The sequence below is a fragment of the Mustela erminea genome, chromosome 11 (genome assembly GCF_009829155.1).
Source record: "Mustela erminea isolate mMusErm1 chromosome 11, mMusErm1.Pri, whole genome shotgun sequence".
Lineage (NCBI taxonomy): Eukaryota > Metazoa > Chordata > Mammalia > Carnivora > Mustelidae > Mustela > Mustela erminea.
In genome coordinates this window covers 39,943,289-39,966,293 of record NC_045624.1, presented here as the reverse complement: position 1 = coordinate 39,966,293, position 23,005 = coordinate 39,943,289, and the positions used below count along the sequence as shown (strand labels likewise).

Genomic DNA, 23,005 nt, shown 5'->3' with positions numbered 1-23,005 from the left:
TGATCCCTGAGTCCTGGAACTGAGCCCTGCAAAAGGCTCCCTGCTCAGTGGAGAGTCTGTTTCTCCCTGTCCCTCTGCCTCTCCCTGCTCATGCTGTCTCCAACAAATAAAATCTTTAAAAAAAAAAATTGTGTTACACAACGAAACTTAAAAGCTTGTAAAAAGCTTACAATTTGAAGGCATGAAAATTTATACTGGGGGTATAAAAACAAGTAAAGAAGCAATAATGATACTGGAAGATAGGTATTATGACAAGGATAAGTAAAGGTAGCTAATAGACTGAATACAGAGGGCATTTGGAAAGGCAAATGAAGACTTTCTAGATAAAATAATGAATAGGTCAGTCCTAAAGGATGAATAGAAAAAAACCCATTAAGTCTTAAAAATATGCTTAAAAAGTCAGCATCCTTTATGCCTTGTTACAAAAAACTGCAGTCCTTCATTTCTTCAGTCAAATCTTTCTAATGATATATCTATTCTTTTTTTTTTAAAGATTTTATTTATTTATTTGAGAGAGATAACAAGTAAGCAGACAGGCAGGCAGAGAGAGGGAGTGGAGGAAGCAGACTCCCCGCTGAGCAGAGAGCTGGTTGAGGGGCTAGATCCCAGGACCCGGAGATCATGACCCCAGCCGAAGGCAGAGGCTTTAACCCACTGAGCCATCCAGGAGCCCCGATGTATCTGGATTCTTTATGTATTTACCTATTTATCTCAACATGTTTAATTGCTATCTTTAAAGTTTTTGCCTTTAGGCATTATCTTTTGATATTCCATCACGGTTGATGAAAACTTGGCTTTCTTTAATTACATCATCCTACTCCTTGCTCCTGGTCCCAGCACAAACATGAATGCACATCCACACCCTTTCTTCCTAATGTATTGGTGTTTGTATTTCATTTGAATTATTTCTACTATGTAAATACAGTTTGTACTAAGATATGATGGCTAGACCTTTCTACATATTTCGTGTTAACATTTGTTCTGTTTGTATAGTTTTCTTTGTAATTATTATTAATTCAACCCTCAATTCTACCCCAGGTATGTGAGAGTCCTCTGAAGGTGTTAACACATTACTTATTCTATCAGTTTTCATCTTCTTGAAGAACTCTGTCCTTGAGCCTTTTTTTTTTAAAAAGATTTTATTTATTTATTTGACAGACAAGAGATCACTAGTAGGCAGAGAGGCAGGCAGAGAGAGAGGAAGGGAAGTGGGCTCCCTGCTGAGCAGAGAGTCCAATGCGGGGCTCGATCCCAGGACCCTGGGACCATGACATGAGCCAAAGGCAGAGGCTTAACCCGCTGAGCCACCCAGGCGCCCTCCTTGAGCCTTTTGACCTCAAGTTTGACGGAGTCTGACTGCAGTTTGGACTGGTGGCTCTGTAGGCCTGTGATCAGGCTGTTACGTTGGGACCTCCCCTAACCACGAACTTGTAATTCCCTCAGCTTCTTTCTTGATATGGATTTCCTTTTTCTTATTTCTAATCTCTGGAGCAATTGAATGATAAACTACCATCTAGGAAATATCTTTAGAAGCCATTCTCTTGATTTTCTTTAATGGCCTTATTTCTGTAGGATGCATTTCCCAAAGGCTGCTTTAGAGGATACAGAGGCGGCAATATTTTGAGACTCTGGATATAGAATTCTACCTTGGCAATCTTTTTTCCTCAGAATTTTCAGATCATTGATCTCCTGTCTTCTTGCTTCCAGCGTAGCCATTCAGAAATTTGAAGCTGTTCTATTCTTGACCCTTTATGGTTTTTTCCCTTGCTGAAAGTCGGTAAGATCCTCTTTTTGTGTCTGAAGTTCTGATTTTTTAAAAATACTGTGCCTCGGGCACCTGGGTAGCTTAAAGGGTTAAGCCTCTGCCTTCAGCTCAGGTCATGATCTCAGGGTCCTGGAATCAAGCCCCACATCAGGCTCCCTGCTCAGTGGGAAGCCTGTTTCTCCCTCTCTGCTTGCCTCTCTGTCTACTTGTGATCTGTCAGATAAAGAAATAAAATCTTAAAAAACAAAACAAAACAAAAACCTGCCTTAGAGTCCCTAATACCACATTTTAAATTACTAGAGCTCTTTTTATTTTCATTAATATTCATCTTAAAAGAAAAAAAAAAGTACTGCTTTTGTTTTCTAGCATGCAACATACTTCTCAGTAAGTTTAGTATAGTTGGATTCTTTCCCCTAATGTTTCTTCTACTTACATAGTGTTTTCTCTAAATTGCAGCTTTCTTCTTATTTACTACTTTTTCAAAAAATTTAGTTTCTTTTCAGTGTAACAGAATTCATTGTTTATGCACCACACCCAGTGCTCCATGCAATATGTGCCCTTCATAACACCCACCACCAGGTTCCCCCAGCCTCCCACCCCCGCCCCTTCAAAACCCTCAGATTGTTTTTCAGAGTCCATAGTCTCTCATGGTTCATCTCCCCCTCCAATTTCCCTCAACTCCCTTCTCTCCATCTCCCCATGTCCTCCGTGTTACTTGTTATGCTCCAGTGAAACCATATGATAATTGACTCTCTCTGCTTGACTTATTTCACTCAGCATAATCTCTTCCAGTTCCATCCATGTGGATACAAAAGTTGGGTATTCATCCTTTCTGATGGAGGCATAATACTCCATAGTGTATATGGACCACATCTTCCTTATCCATTCATCTGCTGAAGGGCAAGATGGTTCTTTACACAGTTTGGCAACCATGGCCATTGCTGGTATGAACATTGGGGTACAGTGGCCCTTCTTTTCACTACATCTGTATCTTTGGGGTAAACACCCAGTAATGCAATTGCAGGGTCATAAGGAAGATCAATTTTTGATTTCTTAAGGAATCTCCACACTGTTCTCCAAATTGGCTGCACAACTTGCATTCCTACCAATGGTGTTAAGAGGGTTCCCCTTTCTCCACATCCTCTCCAACACACGTTGTTTCCCGTCTTGCTAATTTTGGCCATTCTAACTGGTGTAAGGTGGTATCTCAATATGGTTTTAATTTGAATCTCCCTGATGGCTAGTGATGATGAACGTTTTTTCATGTGTCTGATGCTATCTTTAATATTAACTTTCAGTTTACTGTTGACTGTCAGTTGGCAGGACAATGAGGAAAATCTCTGTACTCAGGGATGTCATTTCCATAAGCTTTACTATAAAGCAATGATTCTCACCTTTTGCTGTATATGAGAATAATTAAGAGAGAAATTTTTAAACCACAGATACTCGGGTTTTATACCAGAATGATTTAGCTAGTTTGGGTAAGGAAAACAATTTTAAAACTTCTCAAGTGATTTTGCTGCAATATAGATGAATTATCACTGCTGCAGTGGCTTAGCTGGACTCAGAATCTCCGATGTGAAATCTGGTTCTTTTCTCATGAGTGTGTCAAAATCCCAAGAGAAAACTATCGGGTGTAAGCTTGGTTGCCATAGTTCTGGAAACCAAGTACGGGAAAGAGGCTGGGTTGGAGCTCGTAATTCAACTTAAAAAACTTCCACTTAATACCTCTTCTCAGTATGGCATCCCTGCCCATTATATTTTCTGAAGAACTTCTGTTTCATCCTCTCTAGAGAAAGAATCTTTTTTGACAGTTTAGAAAAGGCCAAGCTCTGTGGGATGACTTCTTAATATTAATTACATTTTTTAAACATGTCTTCACACCCTCTCCTCAAATTCCAGGGATCTTTTGACTTCAATTACTGTCTTTCACGATTCTGTAATAGAAATAGAGTTGCTTCTTGGCTTCTTCACTAATATGTCTGATGTATCATTTTCTAGAGCTTCTCCATGTGGCTTTGGCTTTTCCAGCATGGTCTCAGGGTTATCACACATTTTGTAGGGCATCTGGCATTCTAAGATTCTATTCCAAAGAGGAAGTGAAAGCTGCTAGGCCAGTTAAGGTCTAAGATTGCCTGGCTGTATCACTTTCACTGTATTTTATTGGTCAAAGGATTCACACAGCCCACCAGATTAAAAAAGGTAGAGAAATTAATTCCACCTCTTGTTAAGGGAATAGAATACACAAGAGAATATAGAATAAGACACATTCTATAGCCATATTTGGACTTACTTCCTTTTTAATTATACAGGATAGAAAGCAGAAAATATTTTGGAGTGGGAATAGCCTTCCACAAGAAAATCAATTCATAGATGGCATAGCAGATACTTGGTAAATTATACTGTCCACTGAAGACATGGAATTTTCAAAGATTATGTGAAGATCTATGTCCTTCCCTAAACATTCTAAAGGTATCAAGGACCCATCTTGTAAGAAGGTTCTTGATTTTAAGTGACAAGAAACAAGTAGGCAAATTCAAAATATTCATCCAAACATTTATTGAGTAAATTATATTGTCAAAGAAACTAGTGATTAATGAAAACCCTGCTTTAAAAAGCTTACAATCTAGTAGAACAGGCACAGATATCTGATACAAAAAAGTATAAAGGCAAACACTGTTACAATGTTATAAAACAAAGCCCTGGAGGAGCAGAGAGAAAACAATTTTGACTGGAAAAAAAGAAACAAAATTCAACCAAAGCTGCAATTCACTGGCTGAATTTAGGTTATAAAATAAGCATGAAGAAAGTCACCTGCATGGCATGTTTGAAAAATGCTACATAAAATGCTAAGTAGTCCACTGTGGCTAGAACACAGGATGAAGCACATCACAGAGGATCATATATGGTAACAAGTTTGGCTTTATTCTGTAGGTATTCAAGGGTAATTTCCGATTTCTGAGTTGGGAAAGTTAAGTAATGAGTGGATGATATAGTTAGATCTACAGCTGAAGTAAAAAGCTGACCACAGAATACAGAATGATATGAAAGGGACTGAAAATATTGGCAAGATTAGTTAAGAGACCCTATAATAATCCAACTAAGAAATAAAGGGCAGAACCCCCAAATATATTTAGAAATTAACAGGTTGGAAACATCTTGAACTGAATATAGGCAAGCCAAGTAAATATCTTAAATATTTATAATTTATTAAGATTAAAGAAACACAACTAGTTTAATTTATTCCTGAGTAAACTACAACCTTTAAGAGAAAACACAATCTAGACAATTAAAAACAGAATTGGAACATTATTTTATAGTGACTTATCAAGGTTATTTTCATCTGTACTATATATTTTAAAGAAGTACTGTAAAATGCAACATGGGAATACTTAAAAACATCTTATTAACTCTACCAATTATCTGCACATAATATGCAAAAATTTAAGGGTTTGTTTTCCGCCCATGGTCACATAACAAAGGTATCTTTAAATCAACATTTGTATTTAGCACTTATTTATATAATACCAATTAATTTTATTAGCTTGAAAAAACTAAAGTGTGGCCAAAAATAATCATCATGAATTTACAAAATAATCAGTATACTATTTGCTACGCAGTCAACTAATATTTATTGAGCACCTCCTATTTTCCAGAACTAAAAACATGTTACTCACAGAATTCTCAAAACCCTCCAAGACAGTTAATAGTATTTTTTATAAAACAAGATGATTAAAGTATGAATCAGGCGGATAGGAACTTGCTCAAAATACTATCAGTAACATTTAATTATATTAACTGCCAATTTTAGAAGATCATTATTTTTCACATTTCTGTTGTTCCAACTAAGTCTGCTTTCACATTTTAAAACATTCACAGGGAGAGAGCAGTATTTTTATTTATATCACCATCATTCCTTTCTACTTGTCTAAGAACATTACCACTTATCTATAATTTCTTGCTTATAAATTTTAATAAAATATATATAAGTGGGCATGTATAATATCAAGTACTACTCTATCATTCTGTAATTTTAAAAATAACAAAAGCACACATTTTAAAAAGCTACACATTAAATAGATAAAAGCTGATTTCTAAAATAGAGTAATATATAGATTTTTAAAAAATTAACCTCATTAAAACTTTTGGTTTACAAATTATAACCTTAAATACAGAATGTTAAGATTAAGTGACTACGTATAATGATGGTCAGCTAAATATAAGGTACTGAAATAACATTGTTTTAAGCTTCAAGTACCTCTCCCATGAACTGGGCTAATGGATGGTTATTTTAGTTAAACTGGAATAAATAATAAAAGGATTACTTTCCTTTATTATTACAAATAACTGTAGTCAACAATCAAACATCACGGAATTCAATTTTGAGGATAATCCAACAGTAAATAACATCAAATACTAACCAACATATAGTATTATGTATGTATATATTACCTTATAAAAAAGTTGTTCTATTAAGAAAGTTATCTTAATAGAAAGAAAAGAAACTAAAGAGACTAGATTTAGTAAGTGCCCTTATTTTACAGATTACAGATTATGACTGAGGCTCAATAGTAATTTGCCCATGTGATATGCCAATGGTAGAATCAGGATGGATACCTGAGCTAATTTGTCTTTCGGGCTCCTTTCACCATATTCATGTTCTCTCATTTAAGGAATCATATTATTTATTCACTCTACTTCAATTTGGAAGATTACCAAGTAGAGAAATTTGTTCTCTACAGCCCAAGAACTCTCTAGTTTTTCTTAAAAATGAACATTACAAGAACAGGATGCAGTTTTTAATGTTAGAACACTTTCTTAGCTTAAGATGAGAACTTATACAGGAAAAAGTTCACTTTACATGTAATTTGGTTTGGCTGCAAAAGCTCATATAAGCCATAGCGTTAAAACTTCTTTACACTCTATAACATAGTAACTTCATATGTTGTGAAATGGTTTTCTATAATCTTGACATTTTCTTCAGATAGCCAGTTTTCCTGTTTTAACTGCCGTATAAGAGCTTCCAAAGACTTCAATCTTCCAAGAGTTTGTTGTTCCTGTAGCTCAAGAAGAGTTATTTTTGAATGTAGTTTAGAGACTTTCCGCCAGAGATGTTCCTTATTGATATCTTGTCTGCAGTAAGAATGTTCAATTTGTAAGACTTCTGTCTCATAGTCTATATCCTTATATAAGGAGCCTTCAGGGTCTAGATCTCCCATTTCCACGCTTTCTTTTTCAGTAGACACAAAAGAATTAACTGGTTTGGAATTTTCTGTGGGTACAAAAATGGCAATAACAGATTCTTTATTTGCATTTAATTCTTCAACTGTTTTAGTAATTGTGCTGAATAAGAATGGACTTTCCTGTGCTGACTTAATTTCCATGGAATTATTTGTAAAGTTTGGGTTAGCAAGATGATCTGTAGTAATTTCAAACACTTCTTGGGTTTCCAAAGATGGCTGAATATCTTCTGAATTTGAAGTTGTCAAAGTAATAGTTGTAGAATTTAGATTCTCAAAAGATGTGTGAAAACCACCTATATCTATGTCTTGGGTAACTGATGTTTCCAAGGTAGATACTGGTTTTTTAATATCTTGTTTAACCAGATTAAGAGTTAATATGTTATTTTGTATACCTTCTGGTTTTGGAGCTGGTAGCTTCACCAAAGTAGATGAATTAAGTAATTCTGTGTGTTCAGGGAGAATATCTGTATTAACTGTATTTTTCTTTAGCTCATTTGATGCAAATGATTCTTGTGACTTGTCTTTTAGGCACACTTCTTTCTCATCATCTAATTTTTTCTTCTGAGATTTTTTTTTTGAAGAATCTTTTTCCTAGAAAATAACATTTTCAAATTCTAAAGATGTCCTCACTAACCTCTTTCTGTTATTAGTCAGTTCTGAATATTTAATTATAACTTTGAGCAGTATATTGGTCAAGTCAATTTACACAGTTAAAAAATGTTCTAAGCATGTAACAACCCATACATACTTTAAAGTGTTTTTTAAAAAGTATTAAGCATATTCAATACATGATGGAAATATTTCAGATCACTCAAATACTAGTAACAAAATCTTAGATCATTAACTTATGTTAATAACTTAATGATTTATGTATGTTATCTTTTGTTCTTCAGTTTAAGTTTTTTTAATGGTTTAAATTTTTTTAATTACCATACTTTTAGTGAGTGTAAATTAATTTTCCTTTTTTCTTAAGTATGTTTTCCCAGCAGTCACCTTTCCCGCTCCCTCCCTTAACCTCATTACCTGCCACCCTGCAACCTACCACCCTGCTCAGCATTATCCCCCACTCCTCTATGTTCTTCCTCCAATACCTGATTGTCTTCAGGCAAAGAAAATATTGTTGGAATTGCAGTTTGTTTCAAATATCGAATACCCCATCTGACGTCAAGAGAGTCAGGAGTAAAATGGTCACTACACAGGAACTGGTATTTACTGGGTACCCATGAATCTCGTTTCATATTCTTTAACCATTTTTCAAGTCTTTCTTTGTCATGTAGAGGAAACCTGAAATTAAAAAAGGAAAACTTTGCTGTATTTTTTGCAAATTCCAGGACTGCATATATAGGTAATCTATGCATTGAGTGCTGCAAAAAAGCAAGGCAACAATCCACACCATGTAAGAGCATCTTCAGGGCATCACTACATTGTCTCTACAGTAAAAATGACTAAGCTATAAGACAAAGCTTTTCAGAAGAATGGCTGGTAAGGGCACCTGGGTGGCTCAGTCAGTTGAGCATCTGACTCTTGATTTCTGTATAGGTCATGATCTTGGGGTTATGGATCAAGCCCCACATTAGGCTCTGCACTGAGCATGGAGCCTGCTTGAGATTCTCTCTCTCCCTCTACCCCTCCCCTTGCTCCTGCATACACACGCACATGCGTGCTCTCCTTCTAAATAAATAACATCTTAAAAAAAAAAAAAAGGCTGGTAAAATATAACAAGTCCCTTCGAGTAAAGTGTTCCAACAAAAGATAAAATCTACTCATATTTTCTGTAGATTATATTTTATTTTTATTTTGTTATATATTTTGCCTGGAACTATATAAATTACAAAATCCCATTCAAATGTAATCTATACTGACACAACAAGTGAAATGGTGTCCTGTCTGTAATTCAAGGAAGTACTAAACTTTAGGCTCTTATTAACATTTAAAAAATAAGAAGTTAGTTCAAACAAGTGATTTAATTGACAATCACTACTAAATCTTATAAAACCACTAATATTCTATTCCCTTTACCACAGTCAGCCTCAATTCTACCCATATGTAATTTAGTCTAGTATTTCTAAACTGAGAACCCTAAAATTCAAGTTTTGAAAGAAAACTGACACAAGAACTAAACACGTTATAAAGAACACTCAGATGTTCTCTAACATGAAATAAATGAAGGAGAAAATAGAGAGATAGGTAAGACGGTTCTTTATATGTGTTGTTCCTGCCAACAATAATCTTTTTTTAGAGTTGGTGCTAACACACTGAAATGTATTTTATAGGCAACACTGGGCCAATGAAAAAATGAGAGAAAACTTTTTCCTACCAGTCTAAAGAGGTTTCAGTTAAAACTGTATTAAACAGTTAACACTATTTGTTTCTTTCAATGATTTTATGAGACAGTCTAATATCCTATTTAGAAAAAACTTAAAAGGTTTTTTAAAAAAAGGATAAAATATTAAAATTTAATTAGGCTTTAAAAGCCTAAAATTTAATTAGGCTTTTAATTAGTATTTAAAATAGGCTTAAGGTAACTTAAGGTTTCTCATACAAAAAGCAGCAATAACACATTCCCTCTCAATCCCGGACATTTAGTTTATGGTTTATAATAGCATGCCTTCTCCCATCCCAGCAAATATTGATAACTTTATAAGATGCTAAGGAAAAGGGAATATAGGTACTTTATAGGAAATAATTTTTAACCCCATACACTTATATGGAAAAATCAATGATCTATCTTTGAAGTTCTCACCTCAGATACAACATTCATACATTGTTTGAAAATTCTTTAACCTTGCACACATCAAGAATTCAGGTTATAAGTATAAGAAACATAACCAAAAAAGGCATTTAAAGACAAAGAGTTTTTTCAGAGGACCTGAACTCTGTTAGCCATAGAAAAGTACATACATTTACTGCTACATCTAAACTGAGAATACGCCCTTTACAATACTTTCACATGTAATCTCAAGTACAAGGATGCTGTCTGTTAATTATTTCTATTGTTCCTATATACTATATTACCAAATAATTTTTAAAAATCACTCTATGAATACCCTTGTTTGTAACTGGAATTCAATGCTTTCTCAGCAGGTAAACCTCTAAGCAATCTTCTGGAATAGGTTTCCCAAACAACTTAGTATCTTTGCAGTAGTTCATTTTGTTCAGTAATTTTGTTTCACCAGCTTATTAATTCCCAAAAAGGCACAAAATAATCACAGTATAAACTCAAGACTATATGCACACATAAGCTGAATTCTCAAATTTATATACAGTACAGCTTGCTACAGTGTTAGCATTAACAAATTCAATTCTTCAAGTCTGGTGCTATTACAGAAATAAAACTGATTCAACTTTTACTTGGCAGATTACACATGGAAATAAAAAAACTCAAAAAAATCCAGTTTCAGTAAATTTACATTTTGAGGAAAAAAAATCTTTATAATTGACTTCCTCTGACATTATTATTTTAACCTCCTTAAAAACGGTAACTATGGAAAGATTTAAATAATCTGGGAGTCAGGGTTTGGTCATCCCCGTACCCCCCGATGAAGGCTGAATAAATCTGGGAAATGGGGCTAAATCAAGTTCCACCTGATTTGTTACAAACCTTCAAGAGCCATAGCTTTCGAGATACTAGCATTTCCCCCCAAATCCCTCTCTGCACCTTGTGGGCTTCAACTGGGAAACAATCCTGGAAATACTGCCACGTGTGAATTATCTCAGGTTATCAGGTTTCTTCCCACTAGTTAAGATAATGGGAAGCAGGGGCGCCTGGGTGGCTCAGTGGGTTAAAGCCTCTGCCTAGGGCGCCTGGGTGGCTCAGTGGGTTAGGCCGCTGCCTTCGGCTCAGGTCATGATCTCGGGGTCCTGGGATCGAGTCCCGCATCGGGCTCTCTGCTCGGCAGGAGCCTGCTTCCTCCTCTCTCTCTCTCTGCCTACTCGTGATCTCTCTCTGTCAAATAAATAAATAAAATCTTAAAAAAAAAAAAAAAAAAAAAAAAGCCTCTGCCTAAATTCAGGTCATGGTCCCAGGGTCCTGGCATCCAATCCCGCACTGGGCTCTGCTCAGCAGGGAGCCTGCTTCCCTTCCTCTCTCTCTGCCTGCCTCTATGCCTACTTGTAATCTCCGTCAAATAAATAAGTAAAATCTTAAGAAAAAAAAAAAAAAGACAATGGAAAGCAACCGTGTCCATCAACAGAGAGCTTCTGGTCTAAAGATAAACAGACTTCACAAAACAGCTGGAAAAAAATCTGAGAGAGCAAAAGACGACCAGGTTAGAGTTAAATGAAATATTTTCACAAACAAGAAAAAAGGAAATAGAATATTGTAAATATGTTGATTCTCATGTATATTAAGCACACACTGAATGTCAAGTGCTCCTTTACCTATTTACACACTACATGAAGTAGGTATGATTAATATCTCCACTTTACAGGTGAAAGATCTGAGGCATACAGAGTTCAAATAATCTGCAGAAAGTCAGTCAGCTACAGAGTAGTGGAGCCAGGTTTTGAACCTATTGAGTCTGGCTCTGGAGCCTGGACTCTAAATGCCTACACAATACTGTTTCCCTGTTCTTCTAAATAAAAATGAGTACTTCTGTGGTTTCACGGAACTATTTCCTGGCAGTAGGAATTTGGCACAACAGTTACCCTGATCTCTGTACGAATAAAGAGTATATAGAGAGCCCTGAGCAGGAGACAGGTTGTAATTCCGGCTCTCTCACAAAACGTTCAATAACCCTTCTGAAAGCCCTTAGTTTCCTCGGGAGAAAAATGTAATTAAGGAACATCTGTGTAACCTCACAGAAGGAGCAGGTTAACTACTAGGTGCACCCTGCCGCTTGGCAGGTTTGAGGTGTACCTTAGTTGGTGGTTAACGCCCTTTATGACACAGGAGATCAGCTGAGGTGGGAAAAACACTCCAAAAACCACGGAGCACCGCCCAAACTGCACATTTTTAAGGGCTTAACACCCCCAAAAGGCCCCTACACCTCGCCAGCAGCCCCGCGACCTTGCTCAGTTAGGACCCATTTCTAGGTAAACTAAATTCGAGCCTTCGCGTCCTCCTCCGGCGCAGTGAAGGAACACGCTGGGAGAGCAAAGGACGAATTTCCAGACACCTCAAACCCTAGCCCCAGACGCCACAGGACCGTGGTCCAAAGGTAAGGCGGACACTTCTGCTCCAGGGACAACTTACGGATAAAAACTCAGCTTCCGGTCTTTGCTGTTTCGTCCCCGACGGTTCTTACAGCAAATCGCTGCGCAATACCGAGGCATCGCTCGGGTGGGGCCCCCCAAATCAGGGCCTGCGACAGGGCCCGGGAACCTCCTCGCCAAGATATAGGGGAAAATCCAGGCCTCAGGAGGCACTGCGCCTGCGCCAGAATCGGCCGAGCGGAAAGGCGTCGCAATCGTCGACTCACTTCCGCTTCTGCGGGCTGCAGCACCGCCCTTTCTGGAGGTTGGGGCCGGAAGTGATGCACAGGCTGAGCGGCAACAACAGTTTTCCACGTGCGCGTAGGGCGCCAGGGTCAGGTGGGGTAGCAAGAGCCAATCGGGAAGCGTTTCGTGTAGGTCTTCTCCGGAGGTGGCGGCAGCTGCGGCCGCCGGCCAGTGAGGAGCGGGTTGAGAGGGGACGCGGCGGCGACTGGAGGAGTGCTAGGTCTGTGTGCGAGCGGGATTGGGGCGCGCGCCGCCTGCGGGAGGCCTCGGAGGCCGGGGCGAAGGGCCGGGCCGTGTGGAGCCGCTCGTCAGTCGGCCGGCGCCTCTTCTGCGGAGGAGCAGCAGCAGTCGGAGGGTGCGGGTGAGGGATGAGGCCGGGGTCGCGGGGAGGGTGTTTAGAGCGTCTTCGAGGCCTCGGCCGGTGTTTGTGGCCTGACCTGGCCTCGGCGTCCGCCACGGTCGTCGCAAGGGCTTCAGGCTGCCTGGTGTTGTTGAGGGTTTAGGAAAAAGGAGATGACCAAACCACAGAAAAGGGCGTTTTGTGTTTTGGGTTGGCAGCCGGCTTTTTCGGGCGTCGGACAGCTCCTCCCCGGGCTGGCCTCCGGGCGGAGAAGAACGTTGAGGGCGGTGCCTGGACGGACCGGACGAGTATCGGTCGTCTTGGGGTGAAGCCTGGACGGTGCAACCCAGCCGGCCGTCGGCTCTGGGCGTAAGGCCCAGGCCGCCGTCCGGTGGGTGGGTCCCTCTTGGGGAGAAGTCAGTATAATACGAAAGTGGGCCTACTCAGAAAGTGTCAGGTAATAAAGTTGAGCAGTGGAGTATGCTTTATTAAAACCAGCAGTGTGCCTCTCCGTCCGTGTTAGACCCGCCCTTTGACTACAGAAGTGCCTGCAGTCCCGGTGGCGGCCCCAGTACTCCCTCGGTTTGCGTTCTTTAAACGAAGGGGTTGTACTTGATCTTTAGTACCCGTGAGTATGAGTAACTCTTTGCAAGGGAGGAATCCTTCTGCTAATTACGCTCAGAAGAGGCCACAGGAGGGGAAGGCAGGCGGTTTCCACAAACCGTAGTGTCTTTCGTCAGCCTTGTTATGTCATCATAGATTGTTAACTCCTCGTACAGAGTTCAAAAAACAGGATCACATTCGTCATTAAATCTATACTATCTAGAATTCCAAGCTGAATTCTTAGGGAAAGCTTATTTAAGGTTAGGGAAATATTTAAATGACTTCGGGGAAGTTTGAACATAAGTATTTAACTGAAGTATAGACTGTGAAAATTTATTTTTCTGGTAGCCTTAGCAGAAATAATTCCATTACGAGTTTTTTTTTTTTTAAGGTTTTATTTTTTTTTTTTGACAAGGGGAGAGAGATCACAAGTAGACAGAGAGGCAGGCAGAGAGAGGGGGAGGCAGGCTCCTTGCCGAGCAGAGAGCCCTATGGGGGGCTCGACCCTAGGATCCTGAGATCCTGAGATCACGACCTGAACCGAAGGCAGAGGCTTTAACCCACCTAGGCGCCCCGCCATTATGAGTTTTTAACAAAACCCATTAATACATGTTTTCTGGTTAAATATTTGGGATCTTACAATGAAAAAATTATTACATTCTATCATATTGTCAGTATTAATATGATTCTGAGATTTTCTGTTTGCAATCCTTGCTGACCTTGCCGAAATGAAAGCTGAAGTTGGTGCTTTCTTAGGGAGGGAGGATTACCAATTCACATATACTGGGCTGTTTATCTTGGTAATATACTTTTTTCCCCCTGAAGTAAATACTTTTATTTTTAATACTTTTAGAATATGCATTCTTGAAAGGAAAATTGACATCCTTTTTAAAATTATTTGGATTTTCTACCCTTTTTACATTGTTTACAAATGATAAGTCTTCACAGTGTCTGTTGGTAAAAAACATTATTGAATACTTTTATTACTGTTCTGTGTATGACCACAGAGTATTAGTGAAAAGGTAAAGTGAAGAAAGACTTTTTTCTCAATTTGGTTGAATTAATATTTGCATTTAAGGAGGTTACAACCAGGGGCGCCTGGGTGGCTCAGTCTTAAGCGGCTGCCTTCTGCTCAGGTCATGATCCCAGCGTCCTGGGAGTCCTGGGATGGAGCACCACATCCGGCTCCGTGCTTGGTGGGAAACCTGCTTCTCCCTCGCCCTCTGCTGCTCCCCTGCTTGTATTCTCTCTCTTACGATCTCTCTCTTTGTCCAAAAAAAAAAAAAAAAAAGTTACAACCAACATAGAGATAATAAAACCTGTGAAATGAAATAACATGGGGAAAAAGCACAGGATAGTTACTATATACTTAACATGTTGATACTACATTAAATATACCTTGTATCCTAAAAGTTCACTGGTTTTCTTTCTTTCTTTTTTTTTTTTTAAGAGTTTATTTATTTATTTAATAGAGACACAGTGAGAGAGAGAACACAAGCAGGGGGAGTGGGAGAGGAAGAAGCAGGCTTCCCGCTGAGCAGGCAGCCCGATGCTGGGTTCAACCCAGGACCCTGGGATCATGACCTGAGCTGAAGGCAGAGGCTTAAGGACTGAGCTATCCAGGTGCCCCACTGGTTTCTTTTAAAAGAAAAAGTCTTAAGAATAGCTTCATGAATAATTTTTTTTTCTTTTTTAGGATTTTAGAAATGGCTACTCCCCAGTCAGTTTTCATCTTTGCGATCTGCATTTTAATGATAACGGAATTAATTTTGGCATCAAAAAGTTACTATGATATCTTAGGTGTGCCAAAATCAGCATCAGAGCGCCAAATCAAGAAAGCTTTTCACAAGTTGGCCATGAAGTACCATCCCGACAAAAATAAGAGCCCTGATGCTGAAGCAAAATTCAGAGAGATTGCAGAAGGTAAGTAAATGGCTATCTCTGAGGTCTCACAGATACTAACTAGTAAGGGAGAATGATAGCTAAGAAGTGTATGTATTTGGAGATACTGCGATGATGGGTGGCAGGATGGGGTCTACATTTAAATAAAGTGAGATTCTTGAGACTATCTTCCTACCACAATTACTTTGATTCAAGGATGGATGGCTGAGTGGTAGAATAAATTTTTATTGTCATATAGATCTTAAATTGTTAAAAATGTATCACTTTATTCTTCTGTTGTATATGAAATTGCTTATTGTTTCCAAGTTAAAAGGAATTTTAGATACCCAGAACTTGGAAGCTAACTTATGGAACAGTTTTTACCAAATATGGAGATTAAATACAAAAATACTAAGTATAAAAAATTTAAATAGACTTTGAAATGTTTTGGTTTTTTTTCTTCACTTGATCTATACTTAAAAGCTAGATTTATCTTTGAAGGAAAAATATTAAACAAATTTTGATTTAAGACTAGTTTTAAAACAAATTAGACCGCCTGAGAATTCAGTAACTAATGGTGGTGAAGGTAATTGAGTAGAGAGTTGGAGATAAACTTTAACACTTCAATTAGTAAGGAAGTGAAAAATCTGAATTCTTGATTGGTTATATTGGACCATTAAATTGTTTATACAAGTAATGTTTTTACCCAAATAATATGAAAAATAACTGCATAATTGCTGCCCACATGCTTATTTGTAAGTGATGGTAGCATTCATTTAACAAATATTTATTAGATATTTACTAGGGGCAGGCATTATTCTGACAGTAGATACTATACAGTAAATAGGACAAAAGCCCTGCCTTTTGTAACTTTCATTTTAACTTTTTTTTTTTCCCTATGTTTGTAATGTTTTGGTTTTATTGGTGGTATGAAATCCTTCCCTAAAATAGAGAGTTGAATTCACTTATCTGAAGAGGTTTGGGTATATGCAATTTTCATTATCTTAAGTTACTAAAGTATTTTTATTTTCTTCAGCATATGAAACACTCTCAGATGCTAATAGGCGAAAAGAGTATGATACACTTGGACACAGTGCTTTTACTAATGGTAAAGGACAAAGAGGTAACGGAAGTCCTTTTGAGCAATCATTTAACTTCAATTTTGATGACTTATTTAAAGACTTTGGGTTTTTTGGTCAAAACCAAAACACTCGGTCCAAGAAGCATTTTGAGAATCACTTCCAGACACGCCAGGATGGTTCCAGTAGACAAAGACATCATTTCCAGGAGTTTTCTTTTGGAGGTGGACTGTTTGATGACATGTTTGAAGATATGGAGAAAATGTTTTCTTTTAGTGGTTTTGACACCACCAATCGGCATACAGTACAGACTGAAAATAGATTCCACGGATCTAGCAAGCACTGCAGGACTGTGACTCAACGAAGAGGAAATATGGTTACTACATACACTGACTGTTCAGGACAGTAGTTCACTATTTTTCTGTTCTCACTAAAGCCAACTATTTGACTTTTCTTCAATACCCTTTGATGCGAAACAATTTTCTGTGAACTATTTTGACAAGTGCATGATTTCACTTAACTTGATATAGATATTAAATGTATTTAAATGTTTTTGACAAATTCAGCAACACTCAGTAGAAAATAGCTAATTATTAATTTCCCTGATAGGAAAGATTCTTTAACAAAGATACTATAATTCTGCCTGGTCTTTTTTCTCTACTTGCCCTTGGGCTTACTTGCGTGGCCAGTTTTATTACCAAGAAAAGATTGAGTTTGCCTGATATATATTTAAAGGTTAAACTTTGAAACTTATTGTAGATTTAAATTGTGTGAACTTGAATGGTTTTTGCAGTGAAACCTTTGCTAATTTAAAATTGCATGCTCTGCGGCATCTCTGATTTGGGTTGCTAAATGTACATGAAACTGTAATTGAGTCATTCAGCAAAGGATAGCAGTATCTTTCCACTGAAAACTTTAGAAAGTAAATAGATTAATATTTACCACAGAACCGTACCTTTCTGCAGTAAAATTGGAGTAAGTGAAATGATCATACTGCTCATAGCCATTTGGCTGAAAGAAAGTTGAAAACTTTTGAAATATTACCAAGAGATTGTTACATGCTTGGTCCCTGGCTAATGATTTTGTAGTGTAGAAATCATAGCTAATTTATATATCATTTCACATTTCTTTCTTTGTTGTTGGCTCTCTAAGTCTTATATGGATTTATGTATTTGTGTGTGTGTGTGGTTCCTCTTCTTTGCACTCATCTTTATCTAGAGATTGACTAATACCTCATTCTGTTTGTAAAAACAGCCAGTAATTTCTGTGCAACCTTATTATGTGCAATATTTTTAAATCCTAAGAAATGTGTGCTTTTGTTTTCATATAGACTTATTTCTTTAGTTCAGCACTTTTTGCATTATACTCCATATGAGTATTAATCCTATGGATATATATTAAAACTAGTAAATGTCTCATACAACATTGTGTGTGAGTGAGAGAAATATAATATTTACAATATGATGTTCTCAGTTTTCATTTTATTGTTAAAAGTTTATTCTGTAATTCTAGAGCTATGGAGGGTATATAAACAATGGGGCTGCTTATGCTGACCATAGACCATATTCCAGAAGTTACTTTTGATTAACCTGAAAACCCTGATACAGCCTTGTTTGTTTGACATTTGGTAATTTCTCTTACTTTCTTATCATCCTCCTTCCCTCAAAATTTTGGTAGCTTAAAGATTTTGTTAATTATAATTTTGTTGTATTTGCTTGCTAAGAGCACGTATTCTTTCCTCTTTTAGGCCTCATTGGGGAAAAGGTGAGACATTGCATAAAGCTATATTTGTTGATTATAATCTTTAATTTGAAAACTCTGAAGGAGATGAAATTATTAAATCTATGTATCTGAATTATTTTCTGGAAGGTATACTTATGCTTTTGTTTGATAACCAGAAAGTAGCCATACCTTGAATTTTGGTCTAAGGATCATCTGAATCCTATCAATAGAATGAATAAGGCAAGAAAAAATATTTTTCAAGTCAGGATTAACTTTATATTATTAGCATCTGTCCCCCTTTTCTTTAGGGCCTGATTATTCCTTGTTTTTCCCATTCTGAACATGTTTTTGAACCCCCCCTTCTCTTCCTCTTTCTTTTTCTCTTTCTCTTTCTTTTTAAAAATATCCCCCTTTTGAGTCTTTTGCATAATTTTTGCAAGGAAAAAATGGACCCTGAGTCATTACGCACTTAAGGTACAAACTAAATATCAAAAAGATACGTAGGTAATCTAAGGATATATGTGGTGTGTGTACTTGTGTGGCTTGATGGATAAGATACTGGAAATTAGACCAGTAATCAATATAGAAGTTTCCTCCATAACTTATGCTTTTTCTTCTGTACTTAAAAAATGACCAATGCAATAGCTTAATCTATACTCCCTACATAAATCAACTCATGAAATCTGTCAGTCTCTTTTTTGCTTCTAGGCAAAACAGTAATATATATAATATATATATATAACATATATTTATATATATAAAACATGACTTTTAGTCTTTGTCTTGAACACATTTCTGTAATTCTTCAAGTTTTTTGGATTGAGTATGTCTTGAATTGGATGCTATAGGGCATATAGTAGACATGAGATTTTTTTGGTGCTCTAGAATTGGTATAATTAACTCCTGATCTGATGGTTGATCTTAGACAGTTTTTGTGCTGTGAATTTCAGTTTCAATTCTGAGATTAGTTCTGTGAAAATTCAGGTTGCCCAAGGACAACGAAAAATGTGTACATTCCTGGAGTTGTTACTTTAATTTTCTGAAATGGAAGTTTGTTTAGCAATTAAAAGAACACACTGGGGGAAAAAGAGACCATTGCCAAACAGAATAAAGAAGATACTGGTACCACTAGTAGGTTTCTAAAGTTTTATATATTCATGTTAATGCTGGTCCCTTCAATTCCAGATGAGAGGTTGAATGTAATCACCAGCCATGATTGTTTCCCCTCTCTCTTGGTTCCAATGGCAGATGATATAAGAGTGAAGTCATAAAAATGCTTGGAAAACAAGAGGAGTTTTGAGATAGTCCAGGAAGGTATAAAGCAGAACGAATTGGATTGAGAGAAAAAATAATCACAGCCAAGGTGTCCTGGAGAAGTTTTAAGGCTCAGATTTGGGTGGGTGGGGATGGGAGGAGACAAAGAGAAGGAATGGGCCAATCCTCAATCGTGCTAATTCATTAAGAATTGCATTGGGTTACCCCCCGACCCCACCTTCTTTCTTCCAGCCAAACTGTTACTGAGATAGCTTTTAGGCTTTACCCTTAGGTAAGTCCTAAGGGTAAAGCCTAAGAGAATAACTCTTTACCTAAGGGTAAAGCCTAAGAGAATAACTCTTCAAAGATACAGATTATTCCTAGGGAGGATATTGAGGTGCCATAGAAAGAATGTAGGTAAAGTGAATTTTCACTTGGGGATGTCGAGGGTGAGTAATGGTAGCATTCCAATCCCAGAGTAAGCCTCCTTACTTGGGCTTGTGTAGGGAACAATGACTTCTGCATGCCGACCACATACTCACTTGTAGGTGCCTGCTGGTTGAAATGTCCTAACAACTTAACACAGAACCATAGCTTCTGTTCAAAATGGATGTCTAATGCAGGCATAGGTAATTGCTGAGGAAATTTGCTTTTCACAGCATCTGCATTTTGATGTAGTCCTTCATAAAAGATGCTTAAGGAATATCAGATATTTAAAGAAAACTAATAGCAGGGAAGAGGAACCCCAACATCCAATCCCGATGAAGAAATATAATTCAGGAGATAATTGCAATACTAGGAAGTAATTTAAAATTTTATCATTACCAGACTTTTGATGAAATACTGCATCAGTGAATCAGGCATAGGTCCTTGTTTTACCTAATCTGCTTCTCCAAGATTTCTTTCCATCTGACGATGGTGTCAGAAAGGGTGGATGAAGCAATTTACGTGTACATCAACTACAACCAAAGTCAGTGAAAGGTAACAGTAGATACGGGGTACATAAGTTCTGCCCTGGGGCCTCTGACCCTTCTACAAAATTCAGATTCTTCTCTTATCTCAACTTTGCAACTCAAATTCCTCCCCAACTTTTCTCCAGACCTTGATCTATGGTGGAAGTATCTAGTGAAAAGCAGAATATGCCACCTTTTAGGCATAAGAATTATCTTACACAGGTGCCTGGGTGGCTCAGTTGGTTAAGCAACTGCTTTCAGCTCAGGTCATGATCCTGGAGTCCCAGGGTTGAGTCCTGCATCAGGCTCCCTGCTCAGCAGGGAGTCTTATTCTCCCTCTGACCCCCTCCCTTCTTGTGCTCTCTCTCAAGTAAATTTTAAAAATCTTAAAAAAAAAAAAAAAAAAGGATTATCTTAGGCTGATTAATTTTCTAAAAAAAAAAATCCTAGGGAGCCTCTTGGAAAACCAAGGTTGCCTTTTGTAGAAGACATTTACATTTGTAAGGAAAATCTCCATTTGTAAGAGTGTCTCCCTCTGCACTAGGAGGAGGAGGATGACTGAATCTCTAGAAACTGACCAATGGAGAAGTCATGGACTTGAACCCCTGTTACAACCTTTACAGTGTGTTACCCAAAATCCTTTAATAACTGGCTCCCTCAACCCCAACATCTTTTATATTTCTCTGGAGATGGTATTTGAGGTGATAGCTTGAACTATTTTGGAGAATTACTTGTGTTTTCCTGGGTATCTCCAATGTATACAGGAGGTATACATGTTATTAAACATCTGTTTGTTTTTCTCCTGTTAACCTGTCTTTTTTTTACAAGATGGCAGGGCGGAGGAAGAGGTATCTCAGTCAACAACCTGGAAAGGAAGAGGGAAAATTATTTTTACTTCTTTACAGTAGATAATTTGTTGTGTCGTCCTGTTTATTGTTACTCATTATAATGTCACAGGGTGCCAGTGCTTACATTCCAGTAGAAGGGGACAGGAAATAAACATAATAAGTAAATTACTACGTTGGATGATAAACTCTACAGAAAAAAATGTAGCACAAAGGAGGATCATAATACTGAGAGGGCAGGAAGGCCAAGCACATGTTGCAATTATCAACAGGATAGTCAGTGTAAGCCTCACTGAGAAGGTGAATTTGCATAGGTTTGAATTGTTTGCATGGAAGATGGAAGCATGTATGACAAGTCCTAAGAACAACAAAAAAGCCAGTGTAGCTTGAGGCCTGTGAACAAGGAAGAGTAGTTGGAGATGAGTTCATAAAGGTAGTAAGGGTAGGGAGCAAGACAGATTATGTAGGGCTTTTTGGCTTTTGTATAGAATTTGGCCTTGCAATGTGATGTGATAGCTGAATTATGAGCAATAAATGACTTCACCTTCAGTACACTTAAAAAAGATCATTGTAGCAGCTGTGTTGATAATGGACTGTGGAGAGACAGTAGAATAGGAATGCCAGTTAGGCTATTTCAGTATTCCGGAATGAGGAATTGCGGCAGTTCACACAGTACACCAGGATGGTAGCAGTGGAGGTGGTAGAAAGTGTTTGGACACCACACATAATCTGCAAGTAGAGCCAGGAAGATTTGCTTATGGTTTGGATATAGGCATGAAAGAGGAGAACAGGATGATTCCAAGCTTGATGTTTATGGAGAACCAGAAAGATAGTTGCCATTAACTAAGATGAGGAAGGCTACAGGTTAAAGACATTTAAGAAGGAAGATCAGAAGTTCGGTTTGGGCATAGCAACTTTGAGACAATGTTGAGAGGGAGGAGAGATATATCTGGAATTTGGAGAGAGAGCTGGGCTGGAAATGTATATTTTGGAATTGTCAACATACAGATGATATTTTTTAAACCTTGAGACTAAATGAAATCACCAAGGGAGTATTATATAAATATAAAAAGAAGCAATCTAAGAACCGAGCCCTCAGGTATTCTCAAAGTACAAGGAGAAAATGAGGACCCTACAAAGGAGTATGAGAAGAAATAGCCAATGTGTTTAAGAGTTTTGTGTCTTGGGAGAAAGTGAAAAAACTCTATCAAGAAGTAGAAAGTGGGGACGCCTGGGTGGCTCAGTTGGTTAAGCAGCTGCCTTTGGCTCAGGTCATGATCCCAGCGTCCTAGGATCGAGTCCCACATCGGGCTCCTTGCTCTGCAGGGAGCCTGCTTCTCCCTCTGCCTCTGCCTGCCATTCTTCTGCCTGTGCTTGCTCTCTCTCCCTCTCTCTGACAAATAAATTTAAAAATCTTAAAAAAAAAAAAAAAAAGTAGAAAGTGATCAACCTTGTGAAATGCTGCCATTAGGTCCAGTAAAATAATCCCTAAGAACTGACCATTGTGGAGTTTGTTTTTTTCTTTTTAGCAATGTAGAGGTCAGAAATGACTTTGACAAGATCATTTTCTATCAGGTGGAAGGGGTTCCTCCACCAGTTTGGAGCAGGTTTAAGAGAACGACAGTCCAACCAAGTACTTTTAAAGAAATTATTTGGAAAATATAGTGAATATATTTCTGGACAGAATTTTTAACATGGATATTTTAATAGAGCTTCAGTTATTACTCCATCTGTATAGCAAATAGCTTGTTCTTCAGAATAGTGTTCTGTAGGATGTTAATAAGTATGTTGGGAAAAAAGAAATCGTGTTTAAATAATTTTGTGAAATCGGGATTAAGAGTCAAACCATATCAAATATGTTTCTTTATAGGTGGGTATAGT

General features: G+C 37.7%; 2 protein-coding genes across 4 annotated transcripts; one reads left to right on the top strand and one right to left on the bottom strand.

Annotated features, from left to right (window-relative positions):
- Positions 1-5,582: 5,582 nt before the first annotated feature.
- On the bottom strand, positions 5,583-12,416 carry THAP5 (THAP domain containing 5). The gene is made up of 3 exons (XM_032304506.1): positions 12,203-12,416; positions 8,100-8,292; positions 5,583-7,599 (listed from the first exon to the last, which is right to left on the bottom strand). The coding sequence occupies exons 1-3, from the start codon at positions 12,280-12,282 to the stop codon at positions 6,688-6,690; spliced, it is 1,185 nt and encodes a 394-aa protein (XP_032160397.1). The 5' UTR covers positions 12,283-12,416; the 3' UTR covers positions 5,583-6,687.
- DNAJB9 (DnaJ heat shock protein family (Hsp40) member B9) lies at positions 11,959-18,467 on the top strand. 3 transcript variants are annotated; one of them, XM_032304510.1, is made up of 3 exons: positions 11,959-12,167; positions 15,087-15,313; positions 16,308-18,467. In XM_032304510.1, the coding sequence occupies exons 2-3, from the start codon at positions 15,097-15,099 to the stop codon at positions 16,757-16,759; spliced, it is 669 nt and encodes a 222-aa protein (XP_032160401.1). In that variant the 5' UTR covers positions 11,959-12,167; positions 15,087-15,096; the 3' UTR covers positions 16,760-18,467. The 3 variants fall into 3 exon arrangements, with proteins under 3 accessions (XP_032160401.1, XP_032160399.1, XP_032160398.1); XM_032304508.1 differs by lacking the exon at positions 11,959-12,167 and adding an exon at positions 12,468-12,667; XM_032304507.1 differs by lacking the exon at positions 11,959-12,167 and adding an exon at positions 12,468-12,808.
- Positions 18,468-23,005: the final 4,538 nt, after the last annotated feature.

Excerpts from the sequence above, each read along its gene's own strand:
- DNAJB9 (XM_032304507.1), top strand. The coding sequence starts at position 12,483 with ATGCACAGGCTGAGCGGCAACAACAGTTTTCCACGTGCGCGTAGGGCG. Across the intron at positions 12,809-15,086 it reads GCAGCAGTCGGAGGGTGCGG|GATTTTAGAAATGGCTACTC; the intron begins GTGAGGGATGAG and ends TTTCTTTTTTAG. Across the intron at positions 15,314-16,307 it reads ATTCAGAGAGATTGCAGAAG|CATATGAAACACTCTCAGAT; the intron begins GTAAGTAAATGG and ends TATTTTCTTCAG.
- THAP5 (XM_032304506.1), bottom strand. The coding sequence starts at position 12,282 with ATGCCTCGGTATTGCGCAGCGATTTGCTGTAAGAACCGTCGGGGACGA. Across the intron at positions 8,293-12,202 it reads CGGAAGCTGAGTTTTTATCC|GTTTCCTCTACATGACAAAG; the intron begins GTAAGTTGTCCC and ends TTTTAATTTCAG. Across the intron at positions 7,600-8,099 it reads CTTTGCCTGAAGACAATCAG|GAAAAAGATTCTTCAAAAAA; the intron begins GTATTGGAGGAA and ends GTTATTTTCTAG.